Source organism: Rhineura floridana, chromosome 18, assembly GCF_030035675.1.
Source record: "Rhineura floridana isolate rRhiFlo1 chromosome 18, rRhiFlo1.hap2, whole genome shotgun sequence".
In the NCBI taxonomy this organism is placed as follows: Eukaryota; Metazoa; Chordata; class Lepidosauria; order Squamata; family Rhineuridae; genus Rhineura; species Rhineura floridana.
In genome coordinates, this window is record NC_084497.1 from 25428208 (window position 1) to 25450025 (window position 21818).

At 40.5% G+C, this 21818-nt stretch overlaps 1 protein-coding gene across 3 annotated transcripts in view; it reads left to right on the forward strand.

Annotated features, from left to right (window-relative positions):
- The window catches only part of PRKCZ (protein kinase C zeta), an 84541-nt gene that overhangs the window by 12498 nt on the left and 50225 nt on the right, over window positions 1-21818 (forward strand). For all 3 annotated transcript variants that reach the window (XM_061600661.1, XM_061600662.1, XM_061600660.1), the window contains exon 5: window positions 351-401. In XM_061600661.1, coding sequence (XP_061456645.1) covers window positions 351-401 — 51 coding nt within the window. The remainder of the gene's footprint in view (window positions 1-350; window positions 402-21818) is intronic.

The following is a 21818-nucleotide window of genomic DNA, read 5'->3' on the forward strand; positions in this document are numbered from 1 at the left end:
TGTGTTTTGGTTTTCCCTCTTCTGCGTTTGTGCCTCTTCGTATTACAGTATTCCTGGAAAAGAACTCTCATCTAGTATTCTTCATCCTATAAGTCCCTCCTTAATGCCTACTGCTTCTGCAAACATTTCTTAGGTCACCACATTCTTTTTGTTGCAGTTACTGTATCATCACCTACCCCTTATGAAACCCTGTTGTCCTTTGTTCTAAACAAAGTATCTTAAATCCTGCCTTTGAATCTGAACTCTGCAATTGTAGAAGTAATCATTGTTGCTTCTGAATAAAATAGTGAATAGCTAAAAATGTCATTCAATAAGACATACATATTATGTGTACTTTATGTTTGTTGCAGTTTTCCCCAGCATTCCAGAAAAACCAGGCATGCCATGTCCAGGAGAAGACCGTAAGTATTGTGATTTGGCAGTCTGATTTTTTGTTTTCTTTTTATTCATTACAGAATAAAATTCAATTTTCATTGTTCAAAATATTTTGGTTATGAAAAGCATGTTTATGTCCTTCCTTGTACTTGTGTTGTATTGCTAGGTGTAGATGAAAGTATTGAAAAGCTATGGCACTTTTCTGTATTTATAGTTACTGAGCGTTAATACTTTTCGCATATGTGATCAGGACAAATTTATTTGCTTTTAAATCAAATCACTGAGCAGTTAAGTGAACAGCAGTTATGTATAACTTGTAGTTATGTATGCAGTCATCCTCCTACTTCAGATGTTGTGAAAGTATTACAATAGTAACGTATGGAAGGAATGTGGGTAAGAATTTCAGGTACAGGTATTATGGCAAGGCACTTGGGTGCCTTACTTTTCAGAGTGTGGCCGACATTTTGCTGATAGATATTGAAAGTGTTAACCTTAAGAAGGCTAGTGAGGTCTGCATACTGTTAGTCTTCTGGTGCTTTAGATTGAAATACTACAGTTACTCGGTTGCATCCAGACTTAAGTTACACTTCATTCCTAGTAAATCAATAAGACTTAAGGCCTGTCCCTCTTGTCTCACAGATTTCAGTGAGACCTCCAAGTTTAACAAATTGTACCCAATCCATTTTATCCAACTGCGTTCATCTCCTGGAAACAGTTGTAAATTATTCATGTCAACTGCAGAAGACACCACTGAAGATAACTTTAAATAACGGTGTTTAGGGTTATGTGCATGTCACATTGATGCATGATACCTGTATGTTGTATTTTAAAGTACAAATTGTCTGTATTTAGTCTGGATCCGAGTAAGTCCATGACTAATTCCATGAACCCAAGGGAGGTTTAGACTTGGTTTCCAAAAAAGCAGGGCCTATTGCTTCATGACAAACTTCTGAATCCAGCGGGTGTTTCGTAAACAGTTTAATATGGTTGTTGAAGAGGGGGAAAAAGGTTTTAAAAAGTCTGAGCTACTTCAGCTGATTTTCCAGCTAATGTTTCTGGGGGGGAAATGATGCAATTAGAGACAAAGTTACATAATTTATTGGCCCAACCACTGTTCATATAGGACTGTGTTGGTTTGTGGATTATTAGCCTGCCTGTTCACACATCTGTGTTAGTAAAATATGAACTTAAATGAGAGGGAAAATCTCCACTTCTGTAAAGCTTCCTTTCCAGAAGATAATTCCTGCCCCAGGTAACCACACAAGAAGACACGTATAATCCTGGCCTAACTTTTGTTACCTCTTCTTCAGGATCAACCATGATAATGGGAACTTCTAGAAAACAAGCCAATTAGGTCTAGATCCGCTAACTGATAAGTGCTGCTATAGCAGAGCAGTTTTAAAACCTTGATAGGATTTTTTTGTATCTGAGAGGGCCAGGTCCAAAAATCAAAACACACGATACCTGATGGGCACAAGTCCTTACGTGTGCCTAAAACAGCTTTTGGACAGACAAACTCCTCCTTCTCCTTGGTTGCAAACACGGACTATGTGACACGTGAGGGCAGGGCTGCTGTTCAAGAAATACACCTTCAGAACCCCTTGTGTATGCAAAAGTAGTTGCACCACTCCTGAGCTATAGTGAATCAAAGCTAGAATTAAAAGAATCATGTACTGGTTTGAGGAACTGAAAGGATCACATATTGTATGAACTCCAGCTGACTCATATAAGCTAATAACAAGGACAATACCATTTATTCCCTGCCATTTAGGTACAGTAAAACAATATTTTCAAAGCTTCAAGACAAGGTTGCATTCTTAACTGGTATGATCGTTACAATGTCTTCATAGAGTGAAAATGGTGGTCTGATTCTAACCTGTGCCTGCTCACACGGACCATTGCTACTATATGCATTTTGTTTGGTGAGGACAGATCTAGGGTCAATTCACCCAGTTCTGTTAACATGCAGCTTGATGGTGCTGCATTTCTAATAATCTGATTATCATATAATGAAATAGCCTTATTAGTTCTTGAATTGATCCTCCTTTTTTTGCTTATAGGTGGTCAGCATCTGACCAGAGAAGTGGAGGCTGAGGAGGACAATGTTTCTGAGGCAGGGTTGGCATGTTTTTCAACAGCGAGGGGCATGTTATTGTATCCTGAGATAGAAGACTACATTGAGCTTTTGTGCAATCCAAGATCTTAATAGTCCATATATTCCACCAAAAATGCCCCAGAGACTCCATGTAGCCTCTTGTTTCAAATGTTATTTCTGCATGGCCTGCCTTATGGGGTCTTGGAATTAATAAATAAAATGGAGGTTTGATAGCCCAGGAAGTAGAACTCCGTTCTTGCAGCACCGATGACATATTTCGAGTCTCCATAGTACGAATGCCTGGAAACTTTATGACTATGCTCAGAAATAAATGAAAACTCTTTGGGACTTCTTTACAGGCCCCAGTCTCTTCCCACCAGTTAAAAACAAACAAATCTTAATCATGATGATCAAAAATGGCTTTTAAAAAATGACACTGGCCCAAAAAATGCTTTATGATTTGAGTATAGCCCGTCCCTCAGTGGATGATAAACTGTCTATTCCAATGGGTACATTCAGTAGTGCAGCAAGTAGGGTTTTTTTTTAATGAGATTCTCTCAACATATGAGTGCAACAGCCATTTTAAAATGTTGATAGTGGTCCCAAGTATATGCAAATACCGTGCACTACTAGAGGTGTAACACCAATTCACTATGGAAATTGAAGATTAGTTTCTTAAACCAGAGTATGAAATAATCTAGACACCTGTGTGATCCTGCCTGTGTATTTAAATCTGCTTTGGTGTTCCTGCTGGAAAGGTCAGTTTAGTTGGCGAGCGGAAGTGACAAGGTCCTGGTGCTTCCCCCACAGTTGGGAACTCCCTTCTGATTGAATTATGCCTGGCCTTTTTAGTGGAGACTTTCAGCATTGATAACCCACCTATTTCCCTTTCCCTAAGAGTGCAAATAATATGATTTGGGGGCTGCTTCCTCACAGTACTATATATTCTGATGTGTATATATAATACATATTTTATATTATGTTTTGTGTACATTGCTTTGTGACTGCATGGCCCTGAAAAGCGGCTTATAAAGACAGTTAGCATGTTACCCACAGGGCTCTTGATTAGACACTCACATTTATAAATTATGGATCTGTATAGATTAATGTAACTCGGTTGACCTAGTTCTTCACTGGTATGTAGAATACTCATGCTACTGCTGTGTTAGTGGTCAGGCTGAATCACACTTGACTCATTTGCAAAGCCTACCTAGTAGGATGCAGGCAGCGAGTGACTTCTTAATATCTGCCTTCTTGAAACGTAATGGATGAATCCTGTATGTATTGACTTCTGTAGGTATGGAACCTTTCTGGAAACCTGGTTCTGAGAGAATTGCCTGTAAATATATTGTTACCAACTCATAAACGGTATTGGCTGGGATTAGTTCTTAACTATTCAGACAACTCTGGCTTGTACTACACACTTGGATTATGCTCAAGCATGAGCAACACTCGTATATAAATTAGCTTGCTTCAGTCAGTGTCGCCATTAGCAGCATTTTAAGTGTGGAGATAATTTCATTCTCTATGCACTTATCTGTAAAAATAATAGATATGTAGTAATATAGTTGGCATTGTTATATTTTATTGATATGTTTCTGCTGGAAAAAAGTTAAGGCTTTAAAAATCTTGAGCAAACATTGCTTTTAATTTATTTTAATATTCTCACTCTTTCTTCTGTTTGGTGTTTAGAGTGAGCCATATTTAAACTTCTATGCCTGGAAATTATTTTCAGGGATAAGAGTGAGAAATTTTAATTCTCAATTCACTCAAAATAGGCTGCCACTTAAATTAGCAATCTGTTAGTGCAGACTAATTTTCTACAGTTGTACAAAAATATGGACTTTCTGGAATGAGTTGAATAGAGAGCAGTTGGACAAGTTGTCCCTCCCCTCTGCATTGTGAATACACATCTTGCTCATATTTGATTATAAAAAAATACTTTTTATAATGCTTTGTGAGCTAAACACTGATGTCTGGCCTAATTTTTTGACTGTGATTCTACCTGTTAACATTTTTGTCAAACCTTGGTATACATGGAAGGAAAAGCTGTTTTCTTAAATGCTTTTAAATTAGTGTCATCTTTAGAGTCAACTCTAATGATTGCTTTTTTGCTTTGGTTCCATGCAGTAGTGTAGTAGCAAATTCAGAAGTGCAGGGTTCCTTCATGATAGTCACAGCCACGGCCCTCCCTCTTTTTTTGCTGCTGGAATGGGAATGAGATCCTTGTTAATACCGTCTCCCACAACAAGAGACGTCCCAAGGAGCCAATAAGCATGCAAGAGGAGAGTGTTAGCTACTGAAAAGAGACTTCTCAGTGGGTGACTCACCTCCTTTCACTCTGATTGGCTCCAAGCAGCAGGAAACAACAAGGAAGCATGTTAGAAGACTCTTCTCAGTGGCTAACACACTCCCCTTTCATGCTGATTGGCTCATAGGATGCTGGAGACATAGGGACCCTGCTCCCACAACAGTAAGGCGTCTAAGATCCCCCCTGAGACCCTGGACGGCTACACCCCTGATTCCATGTGACTATAAGATATAACTGTGTTTTCTTATGAGCAAAGCTTTGTATGCATACTTTTATTTCAACAGGGTTGTTTTGCATCTGTTTTCTCAAGCAGCTATTCCAAACTCTGTTCATAATACTTATTGAACCATATTTTGTTCAGAAGTTAGAGATATTTCAGCTTTCTTAAACAAAAAACATCATCCAATTTTCCTCCTACCCTCATGAGAATCCCGTCTGCAAGCTGCAGCATTCTAATGTAAAATAGGTCTTTGCAATTGCTCAGCCTCTGAACTCATAGTGACCCTGCATGTGTCCCCACCCCTCCATTTCCTGTCTGAATTCTCACGTGCGTGGAAATGCTGCCTTTATTCCTTATTCTGTGCACGACAACAACAATTTCCTTAATCAGGGCTGATATGTAAGCAGATCAAATGGGAATTCTAGCCTGCAGAGTAAGGTTGTAGAGTATTGAGACATCTTAATGCAGGTTCATGGATACTGATTGCTTCATGGATGTGAAGTGAAATAATCTCTTTTGGACATCAACATCACCCACTTGCCCTCTGGGCATAAGATGTGTTTAAATGGGTTAAGTATATAGGAAATAGTTTGACATTATTGTGAAGTCGAGGCACTGGGTGTGAAAAAGCATATAAAGCTTTATCTTCTGCTTTATGAATAAGAAGCTGACTTTGTGCCCTGTAGTGTTGGAGAGGCAGCAGTGCAGCTTGACGTGTCTGAAATCTGGGATTGACAGCTTTTGAGTTTTGAGTTGCCTTGTGGCTTCTGATGCCTTGTTTACAGAAAGCTGCAACAATACCTCTCTGTTTTGCTGCTTGCTGTGGCCTTGTTAACGTATATTTATTGGAAAGGTCTCTGTAATATTTCAGGAATATTTGTGCTTTCTGTCATCGCCTCCTTGACATCCATGCCATGTTTTAGTTTGTGCCTCAGCTGCTAGCTACAGCCTCCCAAGGGAGCCAGTACCACCCGTGCCTGGATACATGAGGCAGAGATGTGAAAGAGAGAGAGAACAGGATAACCAGGCTTCCATTAAATATTTGTTCTTAATATTCAGTCCGATTCTGCCTGTCGTCCTTTTTCTGGTGTCTAGCCTTATTCAAACAGCAGCATCAGTGAAATAAGGGCAAGGCGAGAACCTCATTGCATACCTGCTGCATTGTAAAGCATAAAGAATTACATGCTGAGGAAGCAAAAGAATAAAACCCAGTGAGTAATGCATTTCTTTTTCTGTAGATTTTTCTGTGCCTTTTCTGCGATGGTTACGAACTGAGGCCATTGATGCAGTATGTCTGTGCATGCGGTGCAATAGATAATAGAAGTCAGCGTTTTGGTTATCTAGCTGCCTTAGCCTACGGTCCGCCTCTGCAACCACAATTGCTACAAACACGGATTTTGCCACTGCCTCTTGCGTGCACTGGGATGTGGCTGAAAGAGCTCTGAGAAATACGGGGCGGTGGGGGGATTTGCCCTGAAAAGACGTGTTCTTGCCAGGTGACGGATTTTTTTTGGAAGATCAGACAGAGGAGTATGTGGAGTGAGTGATGCTGCTGTTAAGGGAGATTAATGAAGGAAATGTATCCCAAAAAACCTGACGGTATGTGTGTGTTGGGGCCTGTTTATTGTGAGAGTATTGTTTCCTTTATTTCACAGATTTGTTTAATCAGTTGGTTAATTTGTTACGTTGCAAATGAGCTTAAAATGGATTAGTGTATTCTGTCATCATACTGAGAAGTCGAATGGTGCTGCATTGCTACATCAGACTAAATCAATATGTTTAATGGTCAAATTGTATTTTGTTCAGGAGGCGATGCTATCTATACTTGCACTGTATTTGTCATTTTTTAGCAGAGCCGTGGAAAGGAAGAATGTTTTTGCTCTTGTTTATGGGCATCCTAGGGTGTTTTTTAAAATGCCCTTTTCAAGTCATTGAGCCACAGAATCTGATCAAGGAAGCTAATCATATTTGTTTGCAAGGTCTTCAGTTGTCTAGTTTTGCCGTGTATAGCATTTCTACGTTAGTACCTGTTATCGATGCTTGTGTCCCATTTGCCACATACCATTATTGAAAACTAAATTCTGGGTCTTACATGGATTTCTGGTGTTTAATCGGTATCTTCCCTCAGAAATGTTTGTTGTATCTGTCTGGCATATTACATATACATACTATGCATTATCTCAAATGGAAGGAAATAATGGCATGTAGATTTGTCGGCTTGTGGCCTGTAAATATTGTGCAACTCACAAGGACAGGTTTTCCCTTCATTTGTTGCTGTGTTAGCAGCAATGATTAGGTTATTCAGAGCACGTGAACAAGCCCCATCCCCCAATGAAGAAAGGAGCGACTGCGACTATAGAGACAACTCTGAAGACATAGCTTTTCTTGCAAAGGGCAGTTCTTTTGTACTGCAACTACTAGGAAATGAGGCTTTTACTGGTTGGACAGATTGTTGTGGGAAGGAATAGTACAACCGTTTTGTAAAAAGTAAACAGTTATGTAGGTATTAGCTGTACCGCAGTTTCTCGGCAGTGCTGAAATCCCTGCTCTGCCCTCTTAGTGTGTGTGGTGTCTTCCGTCATTTGTATGTGCTTTCTGTCTCTGAAAAATAAATTCAAAGTTCTCAGAGAATAGCTTTTATAAGTCAGATTTGTGTGTTGGAAACAAGCTACCTGATTATATATATATTTTTCGTGTTTTAATTGGAACAGTACTTTCTGTTAAATCAGAAATGGCCATAATTTAATGGCTGGGGTTCAAAGAATTGCACAACTAGTTTTGAGTGCCCAGGGTGGCATTTGGTTTCTGTTTCTCAAGCAGTACACCTTCGTGCCGAGCAACAATCTTCTTTTCAAAATCTGAGGGCTTTCAAAAGCAGCTTGCGTTCTGGCATCTGGACCTGCTACATTAGTCATACTTGTACCCTTGGCTGCGTCCGAAGTAACTCTGGACATTGGAGTGTATGGATACCTGTTTAAAGGGGTACTGCTGGGTTTGAGTTCAGAGAGTATGTGACAATCCTGATGTTTACATTTCTAGCTTTATAGGCTCGTATCCAACTACGTTTTACTCAGAAGAGACCCACTGAAATTAATGGTCCTAAGTTAGTCATGTCAATTAATTTCAGTGTCTACTCTGAGTAGGACTACCATTGGCTACAACCCAGTATCTTCATACAATTAAAAATGTTTTGGTTTAATATAGTGAAAGTATAAGTTTAGGATGTCTAGTGAGTGGCTTTTGTCATAAGTTACACCTCATAAAATTAGGTGGCAAAGGTGGGTTATTTTCTTATACATGTTTCACCTCTGTCTGGCAATACCTTGCCCTGTCTCCTAGGGCCACTGTCATTATACCTTTCATCTATCCTTAACTGCTTCACTTAACCAACAGGAGTTGGTTTCAAAACATGGTTAAGAGTGAATCCTGATTAGTGCTAAGTGTGGTTAGTATTGGTGCTGACATAGCTCTTAAATGATCGGTAAAGCCATGGGGAGGGGCAGTTTGTATGTGAAATACATATTATGTGTGTGTGCAATCCTCTAACCTGTACTTATGGTTAAGAGATCTGCACTAGCCCCCTACGTTACCACCTCAGCTTTCATTTTCTGTCAATTTTCTTCACAAACCTGTACAGCTATATTGAGGTCAAACCTTTATTTTTAATATGACCTTCTGACAAACTTGGTAATAAATTGCTCAACAGCCTGTTGGCTCAAATGTGCAGTTGTGCTGAACTTGTTAAAGAATCCTCTTTCTTTCAAAGGCAGTGGAATCATGAACCAATTCACTCTGGAAATGAGAATCCCAAGGTTATCTGTCATAGTTTTTAAAAGGTGAAAGGGTAAACCTCACTGCTCAGCACTCTAATTCAGCCGTCCCAGCTTTGTAATTTCTTAGAAAGCTCCAGAAGAGGTGCAGTCTGCAAGTCAGTGTCTGTGTTTGCACGTGATACTAAACAAGACAGAGATCCCATTATCTCTTGACTATTGGCCCTGCTGGCTAGGACTGATGTGAGGTGGTCTAGCAATATCCGAAAAACCACAGGTTCCCCATCCTTGCACCAAACCATGGTTTACTGTGCTGTGCATTCTTAAAAAAAAAATGGACCTTAGTAATCAAAACACTTTCTAGAAGTTCAGGTTTTAATTCAGTGCATACAACAGAGGGAAAAGTGTAGAAGAAACTCAGTTTTCATTTTAAGCCAGGTATTTTTACCAAGCAAATCTTAATATTCATAACAATGACTCAGATATATTTCTGCTATTTTTATTTAATAAATTTATATCCCATCCTTCCTCGCAAACATTTGTTCTTAAACCTGGATTATTGTTTAATTCTGTGGCAGGTCTGATTGAAAGTGATGGCATAATTTTGCATGTCAAGCAATCGTGGTCAAGTGCATAAATGTATTTTGCAGTTGCTACAGCAACTAGTATTAACCTGTGTAGTGGTCTCAAGAATAATTGGAGAAACCTCAAGAAAAGCATTTAAAGTTTTAGAAGTCTGCCAGGCCTAAGCAACCAGTTATAATCCAGTTTTGTTAGGAAACAAATAGTTTATAATCCTGTTTCATCATGGTTTGACAGGCAGGACAATTGCATTTTGAAGATAATATATGAAATATTGAACTCCTGAGAACTCAGACAGAATTGACTTTCAGAATTGTTTGTTGAAACCAACAAGGAAGTTGTAACTTGATTTAGTGTGAGGCTTTTCTTAATTTTGAAGGTTTTAGCCATATTCTGTTGTCATGAAATCAACATTTGTGTGTGGTGCCCTCCCTTCCTCCCCCCAAGCAGCAGAAGATGGTTTTACTATCAAGATTATGCAGACATTTAGATAAAAAGCATGTTGGTTGCTTTAAACATACTGGTATTTTGTGCGAAATGACAAAAACTGGCCCTCCTGTGGAGCAATCCACATGTTATGTGCAGCCTGAAATTGCTTTGTAAAACAGAAAATAAAGGAAAGTAAAACAGCTGATTTATTTATTTATTAAATGCCTATCCTTCACTTCCTCCCAAAAGGTGCCCAGGGCAGCAAACAAGCAACAAAACACTAAAAACATATTAAAACATCTCAAAAGCAAAACATCTTAAACGTCTGAAAAATAAAACATCTTAAAAACATCTTTTTAAAAAAATCTTGTAAAACTTCTTAAAAAGCAATTCCAAAGCAGACGCAGACTGGGATGAGAGATCTACTGAAAAGACTTGTTGAAAGAGGAGTGTCTTCAGTAAGTGCCAAAAAGATAACAAAGGTTTTAAGGGAGGGAATTCCATAGGGTAGGTGCCACTACATTAAAGGTCGTCTTCTTATATTGTGCAGAGTGGACCTCCTGATAAGATGGTATCTGCAGGAGGCCCTTGCCTGCAGAGCGCAGTGATTAACTGGGGATATATAAGGGGTGAGACAGTCTTTCAGGTATCCTGGTCCCAAGGCTGTATCGGGCTTTGTAAACCAAAACCAGCAACTTGAACTTAGTCTGGTAGCTAATGGGCAGCCAGTGCAATTCTTTCAGCCGTGGGGTAACATATTGGTGATATCCTGCCCCTGTGAGCAGTTGTGCTACCACATTTTGTACCAGCTGCAGCTTCCAGACCAGCCTCAAGGGCATCCCACATAGAGCACATTACAGTAATCCAGCTTGGAGGTTACCAGTGGTCAAGCTGTCCTAGTTCAGAAATAGCCACAGCTGTCTTACCAGCTGAAGCTGGTAAAAGGCACTCCTTGCCACTGAGGTCATCTGAGCCTCTAGTGATAAATATGGATCCAGAAGCACCCCCAAACTACAAACCTGTGCTTTCAGGTGGAGTACAACCCCATCTGAAGCAGGCAGTTGACCAATTATCTGGACTCGGGAACCTCCTACCCGCAGTGCTTCCATCTTGCTAGGATTCAGAGTCAGTTTATGTTCCCTCATCCAGAACTGTTGTGTTTGTGTTTCCTAGCATTGGACTATGAAGGAAACATCTGCAATTGTTTGTTTTTAAGTGACTTGCTGAAGTCATTGGTACCTTACCCTCTAGTTGAAATGATAATCACTCATTGTGAAAGATAAGAATACTTAATGTGTTAACCAGGTTTGTAAATAGCCACTTTTTTAGTAAAAATAATTTCATATGACCAAACATGGAAGTCCTGTGCATTGGAAGAAAGTTGATTATCTTTTTTTAATGATCCCACATGGATGTTTGTGGACAGGTGCATTGAATAAGGATTCCTGTTGGCTAATAACATTTGTGGGCTTCTTGGCAAGACCGCATTAAGCATAGCAACATTTTTAATTTCTTGCTGTTGATGAGTAAGCAAAGTGGTGCCAACCGAAACAAAAATGTACTTATGTTTCAGACTGATCTTGCTGTGGCTTATTGTTATGTGGAAGAACCTTGAGCATGTGCACTTCTCTCTCCTCTGGTGCAGCCATGAAGAGTTTGAAAGCTTTTGCTTCTGTTTTTAGCTAACCACAGTTTAGCATATCTGAACATTGGGCTGGACAAACTATGATTAGTGTTAACTATGCTTTACTGTTGTGGTGGGCCATATTCCCTCAACGTTAATCTGTTGGGGACACCATGCTGGTGGTGTGTGGAGCCGGATCTGATGCGCAATGCTGGAGACAACCGAATGCACAATGAAGATCGTCGTGCTTAAATATGTACCACACCTACCTAAATTCCCATAGGGTTTTTTTTTTAAGTACAGCAGACCAATGCAGCTCCTGCTTTGGAAAGCAAGTCTATTACATACCTCGACAAAGCCACTATGATATATTCCTGTTGGGCACACTCTGATGAGTCTTCTGGGATAGACATAACTATGCCTGTTCCTTAGCCTGTTATGGGATTTCATGCTTGCTCCCCTGGCATTAATGACAGCTAAGGGATGTGCTACTTAGCCATGGTTAACACATAAGAAGCAGTCTTATACCAAGTCAAACCTTTGGTCCATATGGCTCAGTATTGCTTCACTAACTCAGTGGCTCTCCGGCATTTCAGGCAAAGGTCCTTCTCCTACCTAGAGATGGGACCTTTGCACACTAAGCAGTTGCTCCAGCATCTCCTTTCCTTACTAGGGCTTGTTCCTGACCATGATTTGAAGCTAGTCAACAGTTTTGGTTGGGAGCAGATCCAGGTTAGTGTTTACTATGGTTAAGATTTGTGATAACAAAAGCCTTGTCCATTATTAACTCTAGTGGGGAAGGTTGGCAAACTTGTGCTAGATTGGGGAGGCCCACTGTCCATCGCTAAACCATGCATAAGAGAACGGTGTGCGTGTGGGAAATTTATAGTGTAATATTCTGCTTCTCCTGCAACTTTCCATAGAGTTGAATCAATGAACAGTTGATTTGGAATTAGCTCCCTGAAGAACAGCAGATTTTGTTGATAGTGCTTTCCTTGACTAAGTGCTGATTCACGTGTTATGCATCAGAAGTGTTTGCTTGTTGTATGTTTTATGCAGAAGTGCAAGTTTATAAACACACAAAGACATGTAGCCGTGGACTGATGTTCCTATATTAATGTATATATGGTAAGTGTTGGTTGTTTAGAAGATATATGGTAAGTGGAGTGAAAGAGGGGGAGTGAATGGGCAGTAGAATGTGAGATGATTGGCTGAGTGTTTAAAATGGCTGAATGTATAAAAGGAGGAGTGAGAGTGGAATAGGGGGGAGAAGAGAAAGAGTGGATTGCTTGGTGGGGTTTAGAGAGTTGTTTACCAGGAGAGCGTGGAGAAGGAGGGGGGTGGAGTTCAGATTAGTATTGAGTAAAACCATATGCTTATGTGCCTTAAGAAGAAATCTTGTTAATCTTGTTAGCTTTGTTATCTGTAATAAATACTTAATTTGGTTTACCAAAGGCCTGATCCTTGGCTGGGGTTTCACAGACCAGAAGGGAGGGTAAGGTAATGACCAAGGCTGAAGGGGAACTGTAACAAAGGGTGGCAGCGGTGAAGAGAATAACAATACCAGTATTCAGAGTCTCTGGGAATACTAGTATTGGGACGTTACTGGTGGTTGCCTAGCAGGGGGATCTGTTGAGATCTGTGCTAGAGCGGGGAGAGAAATCAAGAGAGAGAGCGGTCCGGACTGGTGGAGTCCCTGGTGGTGCCTAGTGACAGGCAGTAGCCACGCGCAGGTAGGAACCTGACAGGGAGAGCCAGGGAAGGACACCTGACACGGACACCTTGTATGTCCCCTGTGTGCTGCTGCCTCTGGAGTGTGTCCAGTGTTGGAAAGGCCACCATCTCCCTAGGTCATTAGTTCTATTATCATACTACTCTAACGGTTAGGATGTTTTTCCTGATGTTCAGTCAATCTAGCTTCCTGTAAGTTGAGCCCATTACTCTGCACTCCTAAGACGATTGAGAAGAGATCCTGGCCCTCCTCTCTGTGACAACTTTTCAGGCACTTGAAGAATGCTGTCATATCACCCCCTCTGACTTCTCAAGGCTAAACATGCCCAGTTCTGTCATGTTGGTTGGGAGTGTGTATCATGAAGCCTATTAATTTTCTCCTATCTTATTAAGATATGTATTGTGGTTATGAATATGGATATTGAGGGATTATATATTTGGATTTTTTGTAATGTAAATAATCTGAAATGGTGTTTATTGTGTATTTATGTGTTTTGATATTCCTAATTGTAAACAGCCTTGAGATCTGTGGATAGCAAGCGGCGTATAAATAAATAAAAATGCTAAGTCCTGAGATGCTCTTGAAGGAGGAGAGAGGGGGAAAGGTGCATTGGATTTTTGAAACACCTGCAGAGAGACACTGAATTCTGCTCATGTTCTACTGTGATGTGTCCATCAGCTGCCAGGAATAATTTTTATACATGAAGAGGCAACAGAAGTCTTATGGGCCTGTTCATATATAATCCAAACTGGTTTGGTGCTGCAAGATCAAGCCCCATATTAACAGTATTCCCCTTCATTGCCTCCCAATTGTGGCAAATGATAGTTTGCAGTTACTTGGCACATATGGTTTGTGTTAACTGATCGCCAGTATAATAACTGTGAACTAAGTGTTGATTAAGAGTATCTTACATTTAACCCCATCTGTAAGCTGATAGAAAACCCATACCAATAAATAGGCTTGGCGAATAAATGTATAAGAACAAAGAAACAGCCAACTTGGAGACCGATAATGGAGAGAATTGGGTAACAAGACTGGATGTGACTTCATTAAGAGCATGCCATTAATTACCTGCAGGTGTGCAATGTATAATGTTTCTTTCTTAGATAAATGAACCATTGCCTCTTAGATAATGAGCCATTGCCTCTCTGTACACTTTGTACATCAACTTGTCTTGTGGAAGCAGCAGTGAGGAATATTGGACCTCTTTTTCACTGTCAACAAGTTTAGTTTCCCCGCGAGGAATGTATGGGATCGGGATAGAAATGTGATAAACTGGAGGCTATGATAGTCTAATAGGAGAATACACTTCTGTCCAGCTCACCTAGGCCTGCAGGGTCGACCGATTTTGGCCCAGCAGGCCAAATCTGCACTGTCAAGGAACGGCTTAGAGTGATTGCTCCTTTAAAGAGGAGCTTTCCTTCTTTGCAGTTTAAATTTGGCACTGAAAGCAAGTCCTGCTGCTTTTGAGTGGGATCAGATCCACCTTATGTCATATGACCTCAGGTGATTGACCAAATGTGGCCCACAGAGGCTTGGCCACTCTTTGATCTGGCCTGCGCAATGAAAGTGGTTTCCCCACTCCAGATTTAGCTAATCCTCTTTATTTATTTTGTATATTTGTGTGATGCTTGTCATCACCAGACGATCGCAAAGCAGCTTCAGTAGCAAGAAAAATACAATGTCATAAAAACAGTTTGGAATATAATAATAGTAAAAAACAACAGTATCAACAAATAGCACCACAAAATATCACAAACAGGCTCAAATCTCAAATCACACATCGTTGTTAGGACCTTCTATGTCTCCAAGAGGAGAATGTTCCACCGCTGCGACACCACTGCAGAGAAGACCCTTTTCCAGAGAGAGTGATGTAGCCACCCATTTGGTGATGGTGAGGTTCTGTCAGGCATTCTAAAGAGCACCCAACAGGAGCCGTCTTGGTTCATAGTGGCCTCTTTAGTGCAAGGCAATGTTCATGTGACAATATTGGAATGTTACATATCTAATGAGCCATTTTGAAGGGTGTCAGAATAGAGGGGAGAGATTCTGTTGGATTTCTTTTACATTTCCTCATGTCCAGCTTATGAAAAAGGGCATGCAATCACTAGAAGTGTTGAATATGCAGAGATAATGCAAACGGGTTTCCACAAGGATGTGATAACTAAAATAAACATTTTATGGTTTCAACCACTGTATATTAATTTGACGTAGTGTGAGGTTGTTTTGAAATGTAGATGTGTAAATTGGCTGAAAAACTAGGTGAAATCTTTTTGCCCTGTTTGCTAGAAAGATTGCTTTTCTAATAATGTGCAGTATTACACTAAATGTACCGCCTTCGAGTCCATTCCGACTTACGGCGACCCTCTGAATAGGGTTTTCATGAGGCTGAGAGGCAGTGACTGGCCCAAGGTCACCCAGTGAGCTTCATGGCTGTGTGGGGATTCCAACCCTGGTCTCCCAGGTCGTAGTCCAACACTCTAACCACTAGGCCACACTGGCTCTCAGTATTACACTAGGATAGAAAATACGTGAGGATAACATGTTACTTACAGGCCTTCACAAAGCTGCTGAACCTGAACCGCAGATTTTTGGAAACCTGAAAGGGTTTCTGATGCTGGCAACTATAAATACCACCTTGGAGTATCTTAAGATTCTCAAGTGAAATAATTTACTAATTTATTAATTGAATGCCAATCATCCTAAGCTATTTTGGGTAAATTTATTCTAGTGTTACCCAACAGAGCTCTTCACTGCATTCTGATGTTATGTTTTGAGCATTGTACCTTAATGCAGTTTTAGAATTCTCTGATACAGACTTCTGTGTGTTCCTGAAAATATTAGTTGGTGGACTTCTGTTTTGGTTTTCCTACATAATTGTGGTTTATACTTGGGCTGGCCAACGTCTGTATTCTTGCAGGGCCGTTCTGTTTTCCACTTAGTGGGCTGGCAGCAAAGTTAGTGTTGGGTTGTATTTTTGCCGGACAGTCTGATTCCCTGATGGATGGTTGGATCCTATATCAAAGTTACTGAAGAGTTAACAGCCAGGGCATTGCATGCAGAACCCCAAAGGATGTTGCATTAACTTGTGGAATATTTCTCTCAATTTCTTGAAACAATTTTTCATGTTTGTGTGAAACTATGGCTAAAAATTGCCTTGATGCTAATGACCTAATGAAATTGTTTCATAGGCCCTATGTGCTGTACAATAAGAACGTTTGTTGGCCTAGTTATTGACAGCAAGAACTGTATCCTTACTGCACCTTTCAGTATCCTAAAAACTGGTCATGAGATATGGATGAAACTGAGCAACTGTGTTTATGGGACTTGTGCATATTTGTGTAACTGTCCTCTAGCGCAGGGTTCCCCAGATTTAAGAGTTCATTGTCTCCTTGATGAGCTTATAAAGTCAGCAACCCTAATCCAAATTTTTAGGAATGTAAATAGAATAAAATCAAGAAATATCAATATATAATCAGCATTTATTAGTAATCAAGCACTTTTATTTCTGAGCTTAATGAATTTCCCCCCACTATCTCATAAGCTTCTCCATCCTCAGATCCTTTTTGACCCTTTTTCAATCCCTGTGATTTTATTCACTCCCTGCAGAATCCTATCGACCTCAGGGGGATGGTATCAACTACTTTGGGAAAACCGACTCTAATGTGTCTGTCCATTTCTGGCAGTAGAAAGACTAATTATTATCTATTGGGATCTTCCATGGAGGATGCTGTAGGATTTTGTTACATCCATGTTGAAAGAACGAGCATGAAGTCACTGAGTGAAGTCATTTGAAAACTTACAGTAGGATGTCGTTAACATACTGACGGCACCCCTTAGGATTTCTCATTTGTTTTCAGACATGGCCTTGCAGGTTTGCTTGTTGTTTTTAAAAAGTGTTCACGTTTTCAAACATTCAGTACAACAAGAAGAATAACAGGGAAGATGACAAGAAATAAAGACAAAATGAAACAGTAAATTGTAAATTGATGTCATATAGGCCGCCCAAACAGCTTGCACAGGGACAGAAATGTCAGTGTATGCATGCAACATAAATGCATGTAATGTATAAAAACCAGACCCTGAATCGTGCTACCTCATCCGTCAATTAAGAGAAAAAACACAATTCAGGTGGAGGATGTTTTGTTTCTCATTTGGAGTCTTGACCGCCACTGCTTGGCCATGGTTGGGCACTCAGTCGTGGCAACATTGAAGGAAAGATAGTTTGCATATCCTCTGATCTAGAGAAGATGGGGTATTTGACAGGGCTCAACTCCCCTGGATCAAGGGAGCAACCCTGCATGCTTTTAGACTTCTTGCTTCACCTGGGCCTTCCAGTGTATGCTGTAGCTTGGAATACTCCTGTTTTGGAAGGGCTGCAGCCCTTTGTTTCAGATTCAGACTTGTGAATGGTTCATTTCTTGGTCACCTTTGGATTTTCCTGCTGTGCAAGAAGCTTCAGTTCAGACACCACTTCAGAAAGCAGATGTGTCAGTATTACATCAGATTAAAGTGTATGCATGGGCTTCCTGCTACGTTCTGGGTACAATTCAGTGTGTGTGTGTTGTAATCAATAAAGCCCTGAAGTGCTTGGGCCCAGTGCGACTGTGGGTCCTCATTCCCCTTGTGTTCTGTCCCCTTGTGACCCTTATTGTGACCTATATCGATAGACCTCATTGTGGAACTCTTGGGACAAGCAGGTGTGTTTATTTATTTCTTCTTACCATTAAGAACTACATAAAAAGGCCTGTTTTGTAGAAGATACTTAGAGAACATTTTTTTAAAAATTATCCAGGCCCTGGTAATCTCCAAGTTGGACGGCTGCAACATGTTGGGCATATATAGTATCTACAGTTCAAAATACAACTGCTAGGCTACTGGCTAGAACTGATAATCTGGAACACATTTCACCAGTACTTCAGGAATTCTCTTCTTAGGGTGGTTCACCTGGTACCTATATCTTTGTAAGGTGAAGAGATTATCATTTTCCTAGGTCTTCAAACTTGGTAAGCAATTTTTATGTGGCAATATTTATTCAGCTGTTTTATTTATTTTTAATGTGAGCCACCCTGGAAATGCTTATGGAACAGCAGTAAACAAACTCATGTATATAAGATAATAATTTTTTCTTGATTTGTATTTTCCCATATAACAGTTTCAAGTGAGGCTTAGAACAGTATGCCTCGATACTAGAAACAATTTCAAAATCAAAACACAGTATAAAAATGTCCACTTTGTTTCATTGCCTCGCACTTGTTTGCAATTGCATGTAAGAAAAAAACCCTCCTCTGATAAGAATATGAGTTAAGCCCTGGGAATAGACATCTGACCAATATAAAACTGTAACAAGAACAGCTTTGGGCTTTGCAAAAAGAGAAACTGAGAACAAAGAGAAAATTCAATTGAGCATGACCATTTTTTTGTGGGGTAGAGGGGAAGAACGGAGAAAGAAAAAGTCAAGGTCAAATTTTATATGCCTGGGTGGCTGTTTTCTAGTGCACAGATATGTGAAAACCTGTTTTTAAATTACCATACAAGAGGAGCAGAGTTTAAGAAACATATTTCCTTTTTTTTTTCTTATACGGTACGAGCAGAGAAAGGAAATGGTGCCATTGTTTTGACATGGCACATGTAGCCTGCTTCATGGTTGGTGTTCTCCATTTTTCATATGTCTCCAGGTGATTGGAAATAATGCATATTTTTTGCTTTATTCAACATGAAATCCCATTTCAGTCAATCTCCTTTCCACTCGTACACGGATCTGGGCTACTGTATAGTTCTTCTAAGGTGACTTTATAGGTGGAGTTGTTGTGGAACTATTCACATGAAAACTCTGGAAATTATTCTTCCTTAAGCATTTCCAGGGTGGCTCACATTAAAATTAAATAAAACAGCTGAATAAATTATTCTTCCATCATTATATCTTCTATAGCAGCCTTTCCCAACCAGTGTGCCTCCAGATGTTGTTGGACCACAACTCCCATCAGCCTCAGCCAGCATTGTGGTCCAACAACATCTGGAGGCACACCGGTTGGGAAAGGCTGTTCTATAGCGTATTTTGCTAGAACTGCAAGGATGTACTTCAGAGAGGGCTGTGTGGATGTGTCTGCATTTGAGTTCCTCTGAAGTTTTTTTCTTTTGTGTGTTCCTTGTGTTGCTTTTTTTTCCACTACATCAAAAAAGAAGCAGTAAAAAAAACCAAAAGTAGATGGATCAGCTTACATTTTTGTGTAAGTAAAATTATTTGCTGGTTAGTATTCAGTTTGCCCTGAAGCTAAGCATACAATATTCATTGTGCATATTGCTAGGAATGGGTAGGCCCTCCCACTAATCTGCTCCGGAAATAATCCGGGCTCTGGATTTAGTCCAGATCAGGCTTCTCTAGTATTGCTGTATGTCAAGGGAGTGAAAATAAAACTGGCGGAGTTTGTCAAGTTGTTAGACGAATCTATAGTGCAGCCATATCTGGAAAACTCTTTACAGGATACTGTGGATGTGGAAAAGGTACATGAAAGGACAGCCAAAATGATGGGGGGGGCAGAAACCCTCCCTTATGAGGAAAAGCAAAATGATCAGTGCTTCTTAGTTTGGGGGGGGGAAGCAAGGGGGCATGATAGAGATATATAAAGTTACACATGATGTATTTTCTCCCCCCAAAATTAATATTAGAACTTGGGGGGGGGTCACCAGTGACACTGATTGGCAGGAGATTATGGACTGACAAAAACATATTTTTCAATGAGTTTATGGGATTCACTGCCACGAGGTGTGGAGAGGGCCACTACCTTAGATGGCTTTAAAAACTGGGTGAGTTAAATTGATGGATGATATGGCTATCAGTGGCTGCTAGTCATAATCCAGGTTTCAGAGGCAGGATGCCTTTCAATACCATTTCAGAGAACCTCTTCCTTTAATTGTGGGCTTTCCGGTAGCATCTGTCTGTCCACTGTGTAAAACAGGATGTTGGACTAGATGGGCCTTTAGTGTGGTCCAGCAAGTCTGTTTAGTTCTTATGAAACTATCTAGTCAGTCCGTCCGTCCAGCCTCCTGCTAGATGCAGAACTAATGCTACTCCAAATTGGCTTAGTTTAAAGGCCATATGAAGCCATATAATGTGACTTGGTTTTGAGTCGAGCTTTTCATTTTAACTGTAGTCACAAACACGTTTGGTTTTCTTTTCCCTCTTATCAGAGCCTCTGCTCTCTGGAATGGTATGTTAGTATGTTTATGGCATTTGTGGGCCATACAGGCAAGTGAGTGGGCCTTTGAAATTCAGGTTGCCCCACAGTTAATAGTGCCCCTTGAGCGCCAAGGCTCTTGTGGTTAACATACTAGGAGCACTTCACTAATTTGAATTGTGTTAAATTTTCATGAGGTTCAGGTTTTGGTGTGAAAGGTGCAGTTTCAGTTGGGAGCACGCAGAGGGGGTCCGTGAAAAATCTCTTCTCGCCCACTCTTCATTTTTGTTATGCCTGCCCATAGTTGTTTCCCTGGGCTGCTTCAGCATTTTGCCTGAACGGGGTCTTCACTGTGTGATCCCACCCAGTCAGGAATCGCATGGTGAACGTCATGACATCACAGCACTAATTAACTAACTGAATTTGACAAAGTTGCCATTACTGAGGCCAATGAAGCTCTCTCTGGGGTGAGGCAGAGGGAAAAAGAGAAAATGCATCTCTGTTCTCATACTTGTGTAGGGAACCGTGCTGGCACTTTCTCATGTTGGGTTGGCGGTTTCATTCTCACAATGCACTGTAGAACTTGATCAACTCTAGTCTCACATGGCTAGATGCGCATGGTTGGGTCAGAGCACAGAAGTGCGTTCAGATACCTGTTTGTCTGTAGTCTGTTCCCAGCTAAGCTACTCAGTACAGTTAGGTTGGGATGAAGGGAGCACTGGTACAGTTGCTTATTATATTTTTATCCCAGCTTTCCTCCAGATAGCTCAAGGTAATGTATGTGGTCCCCACATCCCTACAACCATCCGGTGAGATAGGTTTGGCTGAGAGATCTATTATTTATAATTAATATCTCGCCCTTTCTCCCAAAAGGAGACCAGGGTTACAAACAAGAAAGTGATAAAAGAATTAAAACATCTTTAAAAGAATTCCAGTGTAGATGCAGACTTTGATCAAGGTCTCAGCTTCATGGCTTATTGGAAGACAGAGGTCTGAAAGATAACAGATGGCACCTGTCTAATATTTAAGGGGAGGGAATTCCAAAGTGTAATGTGACTATAGTAACTAGTCTGAGGTCACCCATTGAGTGTCATGGCTGGGTGGAGATTCAAACCCAAGTCTCCCCAGTCCTGGTTAACACTCTAACCACTATGCCTCTCTGACTCTTCCCTGTGAATAATTTCATATATTTTTACAAAGGGATGTGGAAAAGCACTAAAGCATGCTTCAGTGGGGCGGGTGGTGGTGATTAACATGTCCACGAAATATCTACAACTGCAACCGCTCTTGTGGCTGAGCAGTAATTTGAATGCAGGCTTGCTTTTGAGTCAGCTGAGGCTTTTGAAATTGCTGCCCTTTATGTGCAAGCAAGACGCTATTCCTGCCTGAAGGAGTGCATTTCAAAGCTTAAACAACAATGCAGCTTTTTTCTGTGATGCTTATTTATTATTTATTAAATTTATTAGTCGCCCATCTGGCTGGTTTACCAGCCACTCTGGGTG